The following is a 19,225-nucleotide window of genomic DNA, read 5'->3' as shown; positions in this document are numbered from 1 at the left end:
AGATACACCTCCAGGCCCCTTTTATTATGCCATTACATATCCCCAACAAAGAGCAGTCTCTCATGAAGAGCAATACGCACCTCATTGACTCACACCATCTGTATCAATTTCTGCAACCAACTAACTATATTGCCGGAAACAGCAACCAAAACAAGCAACTAAAAGTGAAGCTTCTTTGTTAATGCGTATCTACATCTCCGGTATGCCAGCAACTCACACGGGTCAAATGTGTGTTAGACATAAACCAGTGTGATTGAGGTGCATTGCATGTTGATATCATCGCTGTGTTGCCTTCTCTAGTATCAAAAATCGTGTTTATGGGGTTGCCTTCTGCCCATCAGCCCTCCTGTGTTCACCTTGTAGAAACAGACGCTCCCAAACCTTTGTGGCTTAGAAATCCCATTGTTCCTCTGTAACTCTCAGAGCTAAAGCTTAGAAGATGTGGGAACTGGTCCCAGCCATTTCTCTCCTGCAAAACAAGTCGGAATCAGAGAGCAAATTAGATTCAGAATGCAGAAGGGGGTCTTAAAGAAGCAACAAGTTAAGCCAACACACCAATTCAATAGCAGCAGTGGGGAAATGACATTAATTCCCTACTTCATCTGATGGGTTACTAGATTAAGGCAGTTTGTGTCACTACAACTGCCTCAGAAGGGGAGAAGGGGAGTGATCTAACTCTTCATAGAGCCAGCAGAGTGATGCCTAAGCTATGCAAATTCAACCTGAAGGCAGATGCTTACAAAACTGAATACTCCTCCATCAATAATTCCCAGCACAGTGAAAACTAGGCTAGGCAAGAACTCTTCTGTCAGCCACAAAAAGATTAAATGAAGGAGCATTCAGTCATGCAAAAGGTACCACATTTGTGTCGAGAATCTCTAGACAGAGTGAACGGCATGGACTGGAATATTCAGTATACAGCCTGAGGTATTTAAAGTTGTTGAGGTTTTTTAAGTACCTGCAAGTGGCCAGGACTTTCCTTTTGGCATGTTAGTCCAAACTGGAACCTGAAAGACCATTAAATGATAGGCAACAGCATTAAAAACACTCACCCAAGAGATGTCCCAGCAGCTCTAAGCGATCCGAACCGAAGAGAAGGTGAGGCTCTTCATTAACGTGAGCGACAAAACATGGCAGCCCAAATGCCTGAAGGAAGACATACGACACAAGAGTCGCGAAGGGGGCACTGCTTCATCGACACACTTTGATGCAATGTACATGAACCTGCGAAGCTCAAACGGGTTCAGGTTGCCTTCTGTGTTTGGTGGCTGCAGATTTAACTTACACTTAGGTTCTTAAGAAAGATGGAATATATATCGGAGCTTGAACACTGGGAAGTGAATGTGGTCACTTCCGTTCTGTTAGGTTGTCTGAAAGTCGCTTAAAAGCCTGATGGCTAACCAGGACACACAGATCCAGGAATTTTATACTGAATCAGTATATTGGTACATCTCGCTAAGTACTTGCTGAGTACAGTGGTACCTCGGGTTAAGTACTTAATTCGTTCTAGAGGTCCATAGGTAAAGGTAAAGGTACCCCTGCCCATACGGGCCAGTCTTGCCAGACTCTAGGGTTGTGCGCTCATCTCACTCTATAGGCCGGGAGCCGGCGCCGTCTGCAGACACTTCCGGGTCACATGGCCAGTGTGACATCGCTGCTCTGGCGAGCCAGCGCAGCACACGGAACGCCGTTTACCTTCCCGCTGGTAAGCGGTCCCTATTTATCTACCTGCACCCAGGGGTGCTTTCGAACTGCTAGGTTGGCAGGCGCTGGGACCGAACGACGGGAGCGCACCCTGCCGCGGGGATTTGAACTGCTGACCATGCGATCGGCAAGTCCGTTTCCCTATTGTTTGGACATCCAGGCACTTGATTCCTCAGGGTAACCCTTCAGGAAAAAGGGGCAGGGGGTGGAAGATGCACAGCTGCTGATAAAGTATTTGCAAGGAAGAGGGACCTGCAGAGCTCAAGACATCCGTTGGACTCAAGTTCCCATCATTGCTGATCACTGACCCTACTGGCTGGCGCTGATGGGAGTTGGGGAGTCCAGCAGTATCAGCAGGACCACAGCTTCCCCCGCCCTGGCCTGATGCAATGCCAGTGTCTCACCCCATATTTTAGTGCTTCATCTGTTGTAGCTTTCAGGCGATTCTTCACCTCTGATGAGGAACTCATTTCCAGGAGTTTCCGAGCTTGGTCCGAGGACAACCCTGCTCTCTCTGCAGCCTGAAAAGAGACAGATGGAGAAAAGCAGGTGCCGCAGTCGCTATAGCCAACGTTAATTGGATAACGCTTTAAAAGGTCTTCGGTACTGACACAGGAATTTAACCGGCATGGAGTATTTTAAAGGAGAGCACAGCAAAAACAAAAAATGATTTTGCTTTGCTGAGAAGCAGGTGCAACCAGCAGGCAGGGGAAGTGCTGGTTTTGCAACCTTGCCAGGTTAGATGCGCACACATGAAATGACTTGTTCCCAGATTGTCAGTATTAAGCTAGGCTAAATTCTGACCATATGGTCCACACAGCTGAGCATTGCCTCCCTGGACAGGAAATGGCTCTGCAGAGTGCTGGGCAGAGATCTTTGCCAGGCCTGCTTGGCAGAGGCTGCCAGAGACTCACCATGGGGCTTTCAGTACACAAAGCACACAGCCTACCACTTAACCACAGATCCTTCCTATACATACTAAAGAACACAAAACACTGCAAGAGAAATAGGGTGCAGGTCACGTAGCAGGATGTTCTGAATATGTGGGCGCAGAGAATTTTCACCAGGGAGTGCAGAAAGCAGTCTAAAGCTACACTGAATTGCTTTCATTGAAGTCAGTTTCCCCCCCCCCTTAAAAAAGGGGGACAACACCAAGAAAGCCATGCTAGGAGGAAAATAGGTAAAGGTAAAGGGACCCCTGACCATTAGGTCCAGTCGTGACCGACTCTGGGGTTGCAGAGCTCATCTCGCTTTATTGTCCGAGGCAGCCAGCATACAGCTTCCAGGTCATGTGGCCAGCATGACTAAGCCGCTTCTGGCAAACCAGAGCAGCACATGGAAACGCCGTTTACCTTCCCGCTGGAGCAGTACCTATTGATCTACTTGCACTTTGACGTGCTTTCAAACTGCTAGGTGTGCAGGAGCAGGGACTGAGCAACGGGAGCTCACCCCGTCATGGGGATGTGAACTGCCGACCTTCTGATCAGCAAGTCCTAGGCTCTGTGGTTTAACCCACAGCGCCACCCGCGTCCCAGGTGGAAAATAAAATCACGCAAATCCTCTTCTGCATATTTTCTGTCTGACTAGCTAGAACTACAAAGCTAATCCTCGTGCACTGCAAGGTTACCTGAAAAGCTCTTCCTGCAGGTCCACAATTATGAAGTCTGAGTATAAACTTCTGTCGCAACAGAAGAATGATCACACAGCAGATCTCCACAGGCCAGTCTACAGCACCTAGACCAATTCATCAACCTCAGGTCCCCAAATGCTGTTGGACTGCAACTTCCACCATCCCTGACTATTGACCAAATGGACTATGGGTGACAGGAGGCTGCAGTCTAACAGCATCAGGAGATGCAAGGATGAAAAGCGCTCATCTAGACCAGGGTGTGTCACAAACAGGAGTACAGGCAGCGCTGCAGAACCGAAAAAGAAAGAAACTTACTGCCAAGATGCTCTCTGGCTGGTTTATGTCTTCATCCTGAAGAGACAAGGAGTAAGGCAACCATTTACAAATCTTTCATAGACAAGAGACTGACTGTGCAAGGGAGAGTGAAGATATCAAAAATAATTAATTTCCTTCTGCTACAAGGAACAAAGGTCCAAGAGACGCTCACGGACAAGCGTGCCATGTCACTCACTTTAATCAGGAGTGTAGACCCTGTGGCACTTTCTGAACTACCAACTTCCTTCACCCCTTGGCCAACGGGAGGACTCCATGTTATGCATCCTTGATCCTAACGGAGATGGGTGCCAAGGAACAGAAGTTCACTTCACCAAAGCTATAGCTACAATGATCACACTGAAGTGAAGGGTGACAGGAATGGCGTATGGCTTGGAATTTTGAGGAGCAGTAGCCGTGTCAACTGCAAGCAAGTAAAACTCTTCCTGCTTTGCTGAAGGGAGAAGAGACATGCTGGACCATCCCTGGAGGACTCTGGAGGATGGGTTTTTATTTGTTTGTTTGCTAATTAGTGGCCAGAGAATTGCTCTGTTTATTATTTGAGCATTGCTAATAATGTTTGCTATTATTCATACGGCTGGTATGTTCTTTTTGTTTTTCCATAAATCTTTTGTTATATGAAATATTAGTATACAATATGACCCCCCCACACACACTTCCCCCCAATGGTATTATGTATTGTATATTTTTCTTTGCTGCAAGTCACTTGGAGACCTTCAGGTGACAAGCGACAAGTAAGTTTAATGAATAATAATAATAAATAAAATGATTTCTATGGAGAAACCCTGCAAGTTATATTTGCCCCTTGTTTTTTCATTCCACCCAGACCTATACAACTTTGTTGGTCCCATCAAAGAGGAACAGAGTCCATCAGTCCTGGGCTGTGGCTCCTAAGCGCTATAATACAGCCTTGGGAAACAGTAAAAAGAGAAGATTTAAGGACCCCATGGAGAGCCACCACAGAGTGCTGAATCTGATTTTGGGGGGGTTGAAAACAAAACCTGGCCCACAGCATTTCAACTATCTTGCCTAAGCATCCTGGATAAAAAGTAATTACTTTTTATATTTAACTTTTTTACTGCGTTTTCAAACACACTGATACAATGAGAAGTAGCGTGACGTTCCTTACAGGGGACAGGGTAGAGAAACAGCTGAAACACACAAGAATATAGAAGTATACGGAGGGATTCTGGGCCCTGTTATTTTAATCAAAACCATACATTTTGATAAACGGGGGGGGGGGTCAGGGGAGGGGATGCCCTGCTTTATTTGTGCAATTGATAAATGGAAGAAATAATCGCGACAGGCACAGAACCACCTGGAGAGACGTACGAGTACAACCATACTCACGCGGGACCAGAGGCGCATCCAAAGTTCTCTAGACACAGGCTCCAAAAACTGCGGCTCTGCCATATCCACGGCTGTGACAAAGCGCATGGCTTTCAGACTGCCTGCATTTGGGCACAAAAAGGACCAGAGTCAGCGTAAATGTTAAGAGGGGAGGAATCCATTGCTACAAAATACCAAAAAAAAGAAAAATAAATAAAGTGCTTTGCCCGTTGTCAAAGAAGAAGAGGCCAACCCCCACATTAAAGAAACCCTTATTAGGAAGGTTGGCTTGCATAAAAATTGTGCACTTGCTGAGAGAGTCCCATTTATGTGTGGCAGTTTCATATGCACTCGGAGCTGCCACGGACTCATTGTGCAACGCTTCTCAGTTCTTCTCCATTATCTCCATGTATCCCCACCAAACATCTCCCTCTGCTTACCCTTCTCAAGAACACTCCCTAGGAAATCCTTTACGAGATGCAGTGGCACCTGGTAGAATTTTGCCATTCGCAGGAGGTCCTTTGTCATGTACTCTCCTTTCTTCGGCACCATTGCTGGGGGTCTGTTACCTGTTGCAGAGAATAAGGAGATTTCAGAGACAGAGGCTACTATATCCTACGACCTCTCATCCTTACAGCGTCATCATCATCATGGGACGCGGGTGGCGCTGTGGTCTAAACCACTGAGCCTCTTGGGCTTGCCCATCAGAAGGTCGGCGGTTCGAATCCCCATGAAGGAATGAGTTCCCGTTGCTCTGTCCCAGCTCCTGCCAACCTAGCAGTTCGAAAGCACACCAGTACAAGTAGATAAATAGGTCCCACTGCAGTGGGAAAGTAAATGGTGTTTCCGTGCACTCTGGTTTCCGTCACAGTGTCCATTGAGCCAGAAGCGGTTTAGTCATGCTGGCCACATGATCTGCAAAGCTGTCTGTGGACAAAGGCTGGCTGCCTCGGCCTGAAAGCGAGATGAGCGCCACAACCCCATAGTCACTTAATTGGGTATATAAGGGGTGTGACCCAAGGTGTCCTGGGTCCACACTGCATAAGACTGTCTACACCAAAAACCAGCACCATAAACGTAGCCCAGTACCTAACTGGCAACTAGTGCCCTTCTTTCAACAGTGGATACATTACTCCTGCGAGCAGCCAAACAATGGCATTTTGCATCACCTTCCAGACCGACCTCAAGGGAAGTCCCACATACAGTGCATGGCAGTAATCTAGCCTGGAGGTTACCAGTGCATGGGCAAGAGCAGCCAGGCTCTCCCAGTCCAGAACCAGCCATAGCTATATCAACAGCCCGAGATGTTGTTGTTTCGTCTTCCTTAAATGAACTTCATCAAAATTAGCCTTCACAACCACTAAGTGCAGGATCTGTAATACATGACGCAGCTACAGATTCCCTGATACTATAGAAAGCAAGCAATGAAAACAAAACAAAGATGAAAGCAACACTTGCTTGGGGACGAAACCTAATTTTACAGGCCTTGTTGACTTGGGAAATGGTAGTTTGATTTTCCCAGGGCAAGACTGCATCTAAGGGGGGTATGCAAGAAAGAGACCAATATGGAACGTAGTTCTCATCTACATATTTTATATACCGTATTTTTCACTCCATAAGACGCACTTTTTCCCTCCTAAAAAGTAAGGGGAAATGTGTATGCGTCTTATGGAGCGAATGCAGGGGGGGAGGCAGGCAGGAAAAGCCCCCAAGAGCACACAAGCTCCACGCGGCTCTTGCAGGCTTTTCTCCAGGAGGGTGAAGGGACTGACGCTGCCAGTCAGTCCCTTCTCCCTCCTCATAGAAAAGCCCGCAGGAGCCGCACGCTCCTTAAAGGGTGCGCGGCTCCTGTGGGCTTCTGCGGGAGGTGGGGGTATTGCCATAGCCACGCGCAGCCCCTCTGGCCGGGAGAGGCTGCTCACGCTATGGCTTCTTTAGCCGCGCGCAGCCTCTCCCGGCTGGAGAGGTTGCGTGTGGCTAAAGAGGAGGCCAAGACAGCGAGTGGGATGGATCCCACTCGCTGTCTTGGCTTCTTTGCTCTTTGGGGCTGGGGGAGGGGGGACACGGGCTTCCCCCGGCAGTCCCAGAAGCTCTGGGAGAAGCGGACAGGATTTTCCCCCTTGATTTCCCCCTCTAAAAACTAGGTGCGCCTTATAGTCCGGTGCGCCTTATGGAGCGAAAAATACAGTACATTTCAGTTGAACTCAGTTCTGTTAATCAGCACTTACCAGTCGAGTGCATTATGCCTCCAAGGAAAACAGGTCGGAAGCGCAGCTCCATGTTCCAGATGGGACGGTAGCGGCAGAGAGCCTACATCAGTGAGGAAAGTTGATTGATGATCAGCAGCAGCTCAAAACTCACATGCGAGGAGAGACAGAGAGAGACGGACAGAGGCAGAGAAATAAAGCTATCGAGAGCCAGCAGGCAGGTTGCAGAAGGCAACTTTTGCAAGGCAGATTCAAAACAGCATCTGTGTTAGTCTGCAAGAGGGTAAAACAGACAGGTTGCAGGCGGTACTTCAGAAACAGGCTCACCATGGTATGAACTTTTGCAGGGAATAAACTACTTCATCAGATGCAAGATTAAGAATGTATCATGAATAGACATTGGGGGAAGCCCAAAGATAAAATCAAGTTAATGCCAGAAAACAAGAGGAATGCAAAGACACAGGTTAGCGAGAGTTCTAAACACGAATCTGCAATCTGAACAGTAAGGTAAAGGTAAAGGGACCCCTGACCATTAGGTCCAGTCGTGACTGACTCTGGGGTTGCGGCGCTCATCTCGCTTTATTGGCCGAGGGAGCCGGCGTACAGCTTCCGGGTCATGTGGCCAGCATGACTAAGCCGCTTCTGGCGAACCAGAGCAGCGCACGGAAATGCTGTTTACTTTCCTGCCGGAGTGGTACCTATTTATCTACTTGCACTTTGACGTGCTTTCGAACTGCTAGGTTGGCAGGAGCAGGGACTGAGCAACGGGAGCTCACCCCATTGCAGGGATTTGAACCGCCTGATCAGCAAGTCCTAGGCTCTGTGGTTTAACCCACGGCGCTACCCGCGTCCCTAATCTGAACAGTAGCCTTGACTATTTGTGCAAACTACGGAGGAATCTCAATTGGGCTGGGGCATGAGCTGGAAAGGATGAGAAGGCGGCCATCTAGCCTTGTCAAATAAATGGCAGGATCAACCAACTCCTGTATTCCTCTGGTGATTAATCATCTAGACCATGTTGGGAGGGACAAACACCTGCCCAAACTTCCTGCATCATTGGCACATGCCACTCTACAAGTTTCTAAAGCCAGCCCCCGCGTCATGCTAGCTATGAACGTCATTTCTAAACTTTAAAATTTCTATTCTTAAGGCAAAGGCGCCCCCCTTCTGCATTCAGGATGAATGCTCTATGGGCAGACTGGTTGGAAGCGACCTCTGAACAGCCTGGCAAACTATCTGGTTCAATTCCTAATGAACACCCGCAATCGGAACATGGAAGAGATAATTAACAGTTGGAAAGTTGCAACACTTTCAGCAGCAGCAGTAAACAAGGCAAAGTTCAGACAAAGGTATTTATACTGTACAAAGGTACCGGGTATTTGGGAAGCTGAGATCCCTCTGGGTATTTGCAAAAGCTGCCAGAGCTGCTTCCACTTCAGAGTCATTTCCTTTATTTTATTTATAAAATGCCCTTAGAATTACCGTCCTGTGCTCACTCAATTTTATGCAGCAGTCAGATGGCAGTATTATCACAATAACTGTTGGGTAAGACCAGGGGTCAGCAAACTTTTTCAGCAGGGGGCCGGTCCACCGTCCCTCAGACCTTGTGAGGGGCCGGACTATATTTTTTTGGGGGGGAAGAACTAATTCCTATGCCCCACAAATAACCCAGAAATGCATTTTAAATAAAAGCACACGTTCTACTCATGTAAAAACACACTGATTCCCAGACTGTCTGCAGGCTGAATTTAGAAGGCGATTAGGCCAGATCCAGCCCTTGGGCCTTAGTTAGCCTACCCATGGGTAAGACTCTCCCCTAAAAAAAGCTCACCAACTCTGGGCAATGACAATGGGTAGATCACTGCCAGTTTTATTATATTGGCAGTAGATCACAGTCTCTAAAGAGTTGGACATGCCTTCTAGTCCAACCCCCTGCAATGGGGAAATCTGCAGCTGCCTCATACAGGATCGAACCTGCAACCTTGGCATTATCAGCACCAGGCTGTAACCAGCTGAGCTACCTTTGCACCTGGTTCCTGTGCAAGGTGGCAGTACTTGGAAGGGTGCTCCCGGGTGAAAGCCCTGCGTGGAATTGCAGCCTCGGACTGCCAGTGGGTGCAGTTTTAGATTTAACGGGTTGTTCTTCCAGAATACAATATTGTAATCCAAACACCTGTTGGCCTCACTCTGCGTTTCGCAGCCCTCCCTGCTTCCCACGCGCAGCAGCCGACGCGGGGACTAAATGCGTTAACAGCCCGGGGCGCGTCACGAGCGCTCAGGGGCGACCACTTATTTAACTACCGCGATCGACCGGAAGCACACCGGCGATCTACCTGTCGATCGCAGGTCGACCAGGACACTTCCGACTTTGCAATTCTACTTTTCGTGACCCTCCTAAGTACGGAAGGAAAACCGACGGGACCCACGGAGAGTGGACATCTGAGCAAAGCAAAGTTGCGCCGGAGTTCTTGGCGAGGGGTGCAAGGGCGGCTGTCCCAGCAGGGTGCTGCAATCTGGGGGGAGAGGGGGAAGACTGTCCCGGTCCCCCCTCCATGCCTCCATCTTCCACCGCTGTTACCTCGAATCCCAGCCAGGAATACGGAGACAGCACGTCGTAGAAACACTCCACCAGTTTCTTGCTGCTGCTGCTGCTGCTGCTGCGCAAACCTTGCCGCGCTGCCGCCGCCATAGCCCTCCTTGGGCTGCCGGCTGAGCCGGAGAGGAGAGGACGGGGCGCTCGCGCAAGGAAGGCCAGCATGAGATGGGGAAACGGGGGCTGCACCTCGACAGAAAAGCAACTCCTCGCTCGGGACGGTCCAAGGCCTCCGGGCTCCGCCTTCTTTGGGCTCAAGGGCCGAATCACATGAGGGGGAGAGGCTGCTCGCTGCCGGCCCCCAGCGGCAACCACGCGCTCAAGTCCTATTTCCATTTTTTTCCCTTTAAAAATATGGCGTTTTATACATTGGTCCCACCGTTAAGGAGAATCATGTATGATGGACCAGCTAATAATTCCTTCGTTCGTTTTATTCGTATGCCACTTTTTGCACAAAATCAACAACAAAGATGGACTTACTGAAGAATATTGTTGCCCCTGGCAACCCTGAGAATTCTGGATGAAATTAATATTTTTAAGCTGCTTCTAGAATGCTTTTATCGGTCGAGAAATGACAAGAAATTACTATCTTCACTTGCACTACTCTCAGCTGAGCATCAGCTTTTGCAAAAGAAAGAAAGAAATCTGAAGGTTTTGTTAACAAACAAAAGAAAGACCACAATGTTGATGCTTGATTTATATCTACTTTAGGACATACTATACCTGTAATTTGTTTGCTGAGTAAAATCGAGTTAACAGCTAAACAGTAATAATTTCATTGACTTGAATATTTACATAGACCCCAAATGTTTTTGTTTTGGACTAATTGCAATTTCCAAATGCTCTTCAAAGGCAGTACTGTATATGATCTGAAAGTAACCAGTTTATAGATCAGTATTCCCTGGTCTCTTGGTCCAGAGAGGGTCACAGACACTTCCAACGCAAAGATGGATCCACAATCAACTCTGTAGATTGCGATTGTGTCCCTTCAGAGAAGTGGACCACCACAAACCCATGTAGATGAACCACCCACCAAAAGGACTAATCTGCATTCTATTTTAGTTTACTGGACCTCATCCACTTCATAGCACACCCAGACACTGGTTTACCCAATGTTTCTCACCTGAATTGGATGAAAGGGAGTTGGGTGTCATTTGCATATCGATGACACTTTGCTACAAACTCCCAGGTGAACTCAGTTAGCAGTTTTATACAGCTCCAAGTGGCCCTCTAGGCATTGTAGCATTCCAACTCCCTTCAATCCCAGTCAGCATTGCCAAGTCAGGAATGTGGGTTTGGGAAGTGTTTGGAGTTTGGCAACACCTGGATAGCTAAAGGTTTCTCAGCCCTGAAAAACCAATGGGGGACGAGATGGAATCCCATAGCACAGATCCCATGGAATTTAGCAATAGTCCCCCCCTCCACCACAGCTGGCTTGATAATGAGCTACACCAAGACAAGCCGTGCACGTGGCAATGCATACTGCCAGAGCTACCATGCATCCCAGTCTTCTCCAGCCAGCTGATTAGCAGATCTATTCTCCCGCTTGTCCACCAACTCCCTGTCACCTCCACTTCAAACTGGGTGTGCATATTGCTTCCTCCCTATTCTTTGGGGTTTACTTCACTGACACGCTCTAGGATGAGCACAGAAACACAAGGTTTTCCCCATTATCTTTTCACCCCATTCTTGCCTCAGGGAGGTTCACATGCTTTCCCCATCTTCCTTTATTCTCGCAACAGAACATGCCTGGCTCTGAATACAAGAAACCCATTTATACCCCAACTAAAGACCAAAATGCAGGCAGTTTGACAGAAGCATCATTAGTTGCAGTGCAATCCTTGCACAATGGATAGGTTTTTATAAACTGCTTTGAGGGTTGCTTTTTCTTTTTTTAACCATCAAGCAATGTAAAGGTTTTGTGAAATAAAAGTAAATAAAATGTGTTGGGGAGGGGGGATTATTGGGCTGTTCTTATTTTTGTAATGTATTTTGTAGTTTGATATTGTGATTTTATATTCAGATGTTGTTATTTTATATTGTGAACGGCCCTGAGACCTGCGGGTATAGGGCAGTATACAAATTTAATAAATAAATTAATAATAATAATAATAATAATAATAATAATAATAATAATTTTTGTGCACTTCATCCTACAATGGATTCCAACTACTAGAATCAGTTTTTGATTGCCATCAAATGCCATCGTGCAAACTCTTATGAGGCAGCATCTCTTTACAGCAGGCACCCCCAAACTCGGCCCTCCAGATGTTTTGGGACAATTCCCATCATCCTTGACCACTGGTCCTGTTAGCTAGGGATGATGGGAATTGTAGTCCCAAAACATCTGCAGGGCCGAGTTTGTGGGTGCCTGCTTTGCAGGAAGCATAACAAAACACTTTGAATAGCAGCTTTTTATTTAACGTATCAGTGTGAGAAATTACTGGGTGTCACATGTTTCCAAAGGTATTAGAACTGGCCACACAAAATGTAGTATGAAATACTTGTACATACAGACTTAAGTTTCCAAGGCTGACAGTGATGAAATTATTGGTGTTTTAACATGCATTCCTATGCCACCCAGTCAGTTCATCTTTTGAAGTTCTGTACTGAAATCTATTTATTACACAAGCAAACAGGCCAACTGTATTGCCTAGAAGTGCAATAACTACACCCCCTACAAGCGGCTGACTTATAACTTACTGTCCTATTATCTGGAAAAGTCTACATTACAGCAGCAGCGCAAGGAAACCAAGTGTTCTTTCACACAGACAGCTGAGAATTAGATGCTGCTTCGATTTTCACAAATATTGCCGCATGAAAAGTAATATATGCAAACCTCCTGCTTGCTAGATAAATATGAAGATGATTTTATGCCATTTGTACTTTGCACATTAGTGAATCTGACAACAGCTCTTCCAACTTCCATCTGTTTATTGATGTAAATAAGTTTGTGTTTGACACTTGAGATCAACTACTTCAAAATTTCATACATTCGATATTAAAAGGTGAAGACGAAGATCAAGCAGGTTTATTTCAGTATTGAATCGTCGCTAGCTGAAAAGGAAAGAATAAAACAATTAAGATAATTGGTTCAGCATTCAAATAACACCAGAGTATACAGACTAAATATACCTCAGCAAGCCATGTCAGATATACTGTTGGCAGCTGATTTCTGCAATCTTCATTAAATACTGTAAGATGGTCAAGAATGCAGCCATTTAATTCTCCCCATAATATGAGATACATTGTAATACAATATGAGAGAAGGGGTTCATAGGTGGTTACATATATCTGAAGCATGCATCAAGCATTTTACAACAAATTCCCATTTTTAAACCACACATAGTAGTTAACAGGAGCTTGTTAAACATCCTATTTGTTACATCTGCTTCCAAGTATTTTTCTAACCGCACTAGAAGAGAACTGCCCCAAACACCATGCAATTTAGTCAGTTACTGTTTAATGATACACAAGTCTAAGATAGGAAGTGAATTTCCTATACTCATAACTGGTATTACTATTCCTTCTCAGTTGTTTCCAATAGCTGTTCTTAGCAAGGAAAGAATTGTGCAGAGATGCATACACAAGGAAGCTGGTACTATTCAGAAAGATGATCCAAATTTGTTCTTAGCTTTGAGTCTCTTATAGGTTTACAGGGGGCAGGTGAGGGAATAAATTTCTTTTTAAGGTAAATCATCAAAAGAATGTACAAAAACATGTTTTTCTTGCAGAACAAGTGTCTCTTTGAAATAAGCCACGGACAGTACAGAATATCAACTGTGGAATTCTGCTCACAGAAATCCAATCAATCGAGCCCTTTCTAGTTCTTATGCTCCCCAAAGGTTAACTCTTCAATTAAGTCCTTTTTAGTGACTAGAATTTTAAGTGTCACCTATGATCATTTCCATCACATGACCTGATAGACTTGAGACATTGTACTCTAAGATTTTACACACACACACACACACACACACACACACACACACGTTTTTAAACTTAAAAGATGGACTATATTTAGGAAAAATACCTTCTGCCAGTGCTTTTGCAATTCGTTCCATTTCCTCACGCTTCTTCTTCTCCTCTGCTTCTATTCTCCTTTCCTCCTCAGCAATAGGCTTCAAATAGTCTATCATTAAAAAAATGAATTTTCATGATGACTGTATATTTACAAATGCATTATAATCTTTCTGACCAACGGAAGACTTGATCAGTAAATACTGAGTGTTCATCGTATACTACATATTGCTTCAACTCATCAGATACATGCAACACGTCAAAGTTTAAGTGAAATACATCGGAAATGCCTCAGGAGAACCATAGCGCTTTAGGGGGACTCAAATTTAAAAACTTGGCCCTTTCTGCATTTCTGAGCACTGGCAGAAGCAGTGGATTCCCAAGCTGGCCAGAAAGGAGAAAGGTGGCCAGTAGTGGTGTCAGCTGGCCTGGAGATCTGGATCCCGGAGCTGGTAGGCTGAAGAGCCAGTGGGGCATGGAGGCTGCTGGGGGGCTGCTGAAGCCTGTTCTGGATGTCCCTCCGCAGTTCTTCTGGGCCACCTATGCACTGCTTCTCTCCACACTGTAATTTACAGTGCCACCAGTGAGTGGCGAAGCAAACTGCGGGGTGATGACGCTCTTACATTTTTTTATATGTACAGATATGCACCAACAGTGAACTTACTACTCGGAATTCTTTCCAGAAGATAGATTCTACTATATAATTTTCCCACTTTATGTAAATTATTTTTGGTTTTATTGTTACAAAACTTTGGAAAGCTAAACACGGATACACTAAGCCGAAATATATAGAAAAATAAAAAATTGTCCAGTAGCACCTTAGAGACCAACTAAGTTTGTCTTAGCTACTGGACAATTTTTTATTTTTATATATATTTTGACAGCGTCAGACCAACATAGCTACCTACCTGAATAGCTTTTAAAACACTTTATAGAAAGTGTTTCAGTGAACATGTGCATGTTATTCACATCTTTAAAAAACCCCAACACAAATAAACTCAAAAGCCTGGGGATTCCTGACTGATTCATGTGACCAGGCACTCTTTTTGCAACTGAGGATCTATTCTAGAACATCTTGCAAGGGATTTATAAGAAAGAGGAACACTTTAATACAAGAAGCAACAGAGGAGAAAAGCAGAAGCATTTGCATAATGTAAATCCATGGAGAATCACAAGTGTCTTGAATGTAGAATCAGTGCCTATCTTCATATTTACAATTTTGTTTTCAAGCGCAAATGCAAGAAACTGAATATGGTTAATTGGTCAATTAGAAGCTTATATAAGCACAAGGGACCTGATGCGCTTCATATCTTGTTGGATTCTCAACTTCCCTCAGCCCCATCATAGACAACAGCCAGGGATACTGAAAGTTGTAGAACAACATCTGGTGGACCACAGCCTAACCAACCCTGGATTAGATAACAGTTTTCCTTACCATATCTTTTCTTTCCATAGACTATCCCAATGAGCAGTGCTGAATACCTGCCGAACTGTAAAATAAATTGCACAAGGATGAAACAGAAAGAACATGTCTTAAATACACAAACACATAAACACTTTACCTTGCAGTTCTCAGATTTTAAGGACTACACAGTTTAGAGCAGGTTTGGGGAACCTTTGGCTCTCCATATTTTGCAGAACTACAACTCCCATCACCTCAGCAGCATCTGGTGGTCCAAAGGTTCCCTATTCCTGATTTAGGACAAGCCTTTTACACTACAGCTAAAATAGAAGGCCAAGCACCTTCAGTTAAAAGTCAAATAGGAGGACATTCCATTCTGGAAATGGTTTCACAAAAAAAGGATGGTATTCGGTTAAGTTTTACTCAAAGTAATGATTTTTGCTCAATTATGAATATTGAGTGAAGAGCCAAATGCTTGCGTAAGCACCTTTACCCATTTTAACATTCTGCCCATGTTTGTTTTAACAAATTTTACATACCACTTGATTACAACAGAACCTCTAAGCTGCTTACAAGAATAACAAAACTATCAACAGAAAACATTTAAAAGCAAGTAATTAAAAACAATTAAAATCAGCAGTAAACTAAACAGAGATTAAAACACATCAACATATCTAGATAGGTTTGCCCAAATAAACACACACAAAAAAAATATGTAGGCACCAAAGATAATAGAATAAAGGCCTGATCTCTAAAGACAGGGAGTTCCAATGCACAACTGATGCCACACTAAAACTACAAGCAAAAACAGTTGGTTTTCCAATTAGCTTCCTCTCATTTCAGCTATTACAGTTCATATTCCTACTGAGCATCTGAAAATGCCTTTTAGTATATTTGCGTAAGACACACAACATTCACACACACACTCTTTGCATTTTGAGTTGTTAGCCACCTTGCAGGCATTTACTCCAGAAAATCCAGGCTGAAGGTATTTTCGTAAGTAAACACGTTAACAGATTAGAGGGTGAATGGCAAGCCTACTGGAAGGCTTTTAGGAGGGCGGAAAACAATCAATTGGAAAACGGTTATTGAATACAGCGGACGCTTGGGTTGCAAACATGATCCGTGCGAGAAGCATGTTCGCAACCCACAGCGTTCACAACCCGCAGCGATGCGTCTGCACACGTGTGGGTCGCAATTCGGGGCTTATGCGCATGCACAAAGTGCAATTTAGCACTTCTGCACGTGCGCCGAAACCCAGAAGTAACCCATTCCAGTACTTCCGGGTGGGCAACCCAAAACGTCTGTAACCCGAGGTATGACTGTACAGTGGTGCCTCGCAAGACGAAATTAATTCGTTCCGCAAGTTTTTTCTTCTTGCGAGTTTTTCGTCTTGCGATGCACGGTTTCCCATAGGAATGCATTGAAAATCAATTAATGCGTTCCTATGGAAACCGCCTTCAGACCAGGTCCGGGGACAGTCTGTCCCCCGACCTCTTCTGAAGGCTGGGGGGGGGGGGGAGACGACAAGGGCTTTTCTTCCCACCCCCAGCATTTTAAAAAACCCCGGGACAGCGGAGGACTTCTCCGCTGTCCGGGGCGATGTAAAAGCCCCTGGGAAGGCAGGCAGGGGGGACAAAGACTTTTGCCCCCCGCCCGCCTTCAGAAGAGGTCCTGGACAGCTTATCCCCGCCGCCCCTTGCTTCAAAAGAGGTCTGGGGACAGCGGGGAAGACGCGCTGCGCTTCCCGCTGTCCCCGGACCTGGGGCTGCGGGGAGAAGATCGCTTCTCCCCGCCGCCCCTTGCTTCAAAAGAGGTCCGGGGACAGCGGGGAAGAAGCGCTGCGCTTCCCACTGTCCCCGACCTCTTTTGAAGCAAGGGGCGGCAGGGAGAAGCGATCTCCCCGCAGCCCCTTGCTTCAAAAGAGGTCCAGGGGCAGCGGGAAGCGCTTCCCGCTGTCCCCGGACCTGGGGCTGCCGGGAGAAGATCGCTTCTCCCCGCCGCCCCTTGCTTCAAAAGAGGTCCGGGGACAGCAGGGAAGACCCGCTGTCCCCGGAGCTTGCGGGGCAAGCTTCGTTTTGCAAAGCAAGCCCATAGGGAAATTCGTCTTGCGAAGCAACTCGAAAACGAAAAAACCTTTCGTTTTGCGAGTTTTTCGTCTCGCAAGGCGTTCATCTTGCGGGGTACCACTGTATATGGGAAATAAGTGTGTACACCTGAAAACGCTGGCAGCATTAAGGTAAATTCAACAGTGTAAATAAGTTTTGATGGATGTAATAATGGAATACTGAATGGCATAGGGGGGGTTTGTAAAACATGCAGGGATTTATGAACCATGGAAAGAGAAGAAGCGAAGTCACTGATATCTTGAGGATGTAAAAATGAGTAGTTTAAATTGGTGGTGGTGGTGGTGAGTCCTTGGCCTGACCCAGCAGGGCTCTCCCTATCCTCGCAGGCCCTTCAATAGGGGCCTGGGAACCAAAGCCGACCCCTTCTCCCCGCCGCCTGAGGCTTCCAGCAACCGGCATTCGGACGCCCAGCTGCCTCGGACGCGCAGGCGCAGAAGGCCAGGCGCTTCCCAGCCGCTCTCCTTGACCTCCTCCTCCTCCGAGGTCACCTTCCGGCAGAGGAGGGGAAGCGCCTGACTCGGGTTCCCGCCGCGCGCGGATGGCTGGCCGGCCGCCCCGAGAGAGAGCGACGCCCGACACGGGGCTCCGTTACCTTGATCAGCGGGGAAACCTCCACCGGCGGGATCATCTTGCCTTCTCCTCGTCCGACCGCTAAGGAGGACGTGACGTCAAGGCGCCCAGGAACCGAAGGCCTCGAAGGAAAAGCGTCTCAGGTGACGTGACGTCAGTGCGTCGCGCCTGCGCGGAGTTGAGGGGAAGACGATAGAGATAGGAAAAGCGTAGCGTCTTCTTTAAGTCCTTGACGACGCTTCCGTTGAGGGGGCTTTAGCGGTCTAAACTTCCGGTGAGCTACGAACAAGGTTTTCGCTGAGAGACGCGGGCAAAGAACCATGGATTATTTCGGTTTTGCACACAGAATAGAAAATAATTAAGGCTGTAACCTCAATTATAAGGACCGTTGAGCTTAGTAGCGCTTATTCTAAGTACAGTTTTCACGTCTACTGGGGTTGGCTTATTGAGGCTTTATATCCTTCTATTTTTTCTTATCTCTGCAAGAAGGCGACGTGAGGGACGCAAGAAAGAACCAGTGCGCACGCGCAGAATCTGCCCGTTCTCCCAAGCGGATGAATTTGCTTGACAAAAAAGAAGAACCGGCCCGACCTCCGCATCTTAGTTTTGATTCTTCTAGTGCTCAGTGCTCTTGTTCTTGCGAGGTTGAAAAACTCATAGTGGTGTTGATTTTTTTAGTATTACTAAATACTTTTACATGATGGATTTTTTAAAATTTAAATTTAAATTTTTTTTGCTCTGCCTCCGTACAACTCTGTTATTGTGGGGAACATCCAGTCCTTCTGCCCAAGGTTTTGCTAGGCTGCCATGTCTTCTTTCAGATAGATGATGATGATGAATTTATTTAAATTTGTATAACATCTGCATCTGTAGCTCTCAGGGCAGTTCACAACATTAAAAGACAAGATTAAAAACACAAAATGCGTAATAAAAGTCATGCACAAAATACACAAACCAAAAAAACCCCACCCATCCCCTAAACACATTTAAAAGGTATAAAGGCTGCATTATGAATTATGGTGTTGGAGGAGACTCTTGAGAGTCCCATGGACTGCAAGAAGATCAAACCTATCCATTCTTAAGGAAATCAGCCCTGAGTGCTCACTGGAAGGACAAATCGTGAAGCTGAGGCTCCAATACTTTGGCCACCTCATGAGAAGAGAAGACTCCCTGGAAAAGACCCTGAGGTTGGGAAAGATGGAGGGCACAAGGAGAAGGGGATGACAGAGGATGAGATGGTGGGACAGTGTTCTCGAAGCTACCAGCATGAGTTTGACCAAACTGCGGGAGGCAGTGGAAGACAGGAGTGCC

At 46.2% G+C, this 19,225-nt stretch overlaps 2 protein-coding genes across 3 annotated transcripts; both read right to left on the bottom strand.

Annotated features, from left to right (window-relative positions):
* Positions 1-3: 3 nt before the first annotated feature.
* Positions 4-10,147, bottom strand: GSTK1 (glutathione S-transferase kappa 1). 2 transcript variants are annotated; one of them, XR_014520500.1, is made up of 8 exons: positions 9,782-10,147; positions 7,225-7,306; positions 5,437-5,565; positions 5,018-5,118; positions 3,299-3,685; positions 2,109-3,134; positions 1,053-1,146; positions 4-469 (listed from the first exon to the last, which is right to left on the bottom strand). XR_014520500.1 is itself a non-coding variant. In XM_083481571.1 (8 exons), exons 1-8 carry the CDS (start codon positions 10,130-10,132, stop codon positions 426-428), a joined length of 954 nt encoding a protein of 317 aa, XP_083337697.1. In that variant the 5' UTR covers positions 10,133-10,147; the 3' UTR covers positions 4-425. The 2 variants fall into 2 exon arrangements, 1 of the variants encoding a protein (XP_083337697.1); XM_083481571.1 differs by having other exon boundaries at positions 2,109-2,225; positions 3,650-3,685.
* Positions 10,148-12,712: 2,565 nt separating this feature from the next.
* ATP5ME (ATP synthase membrane subunit e) lies at positions 12,713-18,090 on the bottom strand. Its single transcript, XM_083481600.1, has 4 exons — positions 17,937-18,090; positions 15,249-15,303; positions 13,827-13,925; positions 12,713-12,853 (listed from the first exon to the last, which is right to left on the bottom strand). Exons 1-4 carry the CDS (start codon positions 17,970-17,972, stop codon positions 12,828-12,830), a joined length of 216 nt encoding a protein of 71 aa, XP_083337726.1. The 5' UTR covers positions 17,973-18,090; the 3' UTR covers positions 12,713-12,827.
* Positions 18,091-19,225: the final 1,135 nt, after the last annotated feature.

This window comes from Podarcis liolepis (genome assembly GCF_965112155.1).
Source record: "Podarcis liolepis genome assembly, chromosome: 17".
In the NCBI taxonomy this organism is placed as follows: Eukaryota; Metazoa; Chordata; class Lepidosauria; order Squamata; family Lacertidae; genus Podarcis; species Podarcis liolepis.
The sequence above is the reverse complement of the archived record's forward strand: the minus strand, read 5'-3'. Positions and strand labels throughout refer to the sequence as shown.

Coding starts and splice junctions, on each gene's coding strand:
- GSTK1 (XM_083481571.1), bottom strand. CDS start 10,132: ATGGAAATAGGACTTGAGCGCGTGGTTGCCGCTGGGGGCCGGCAGCGA. Junction 5,566..7,224: donor AGGCATAATGCACTCGACTG/GTAAGTGCTGAT, acceptor TCTCTGCAACAG/GTAACAGACCCCCAGCAATG. Junction 470..1,052: donor GCTGCTGGGACATCTCTTGG/GTGAGTGTTTTT, acceptor CTTGTTTTGCAG/GAGAGAAATGGCTGGGACCA.
- ATP5ME (XM_083481600.1), bottom strand. CDS start 17,972: ATGATCCCGCCGGTGGAGGTTTCCCCGCTGATCAAG. Junction 13,926..15,248: donor CTATGGAAAGAAAAGATATG/GTAAGGAAAACT, acceptor TTTTAATGATAG/ACTATTTGAAGCCTATTGCT. Junction 12,854..13,826: donor TGCAAAAGCACTGGCAGAAG/GTATTTTTCCTA, acceptor TTTCCTTTTCAG/CTAGCGACGATTCAATACTG.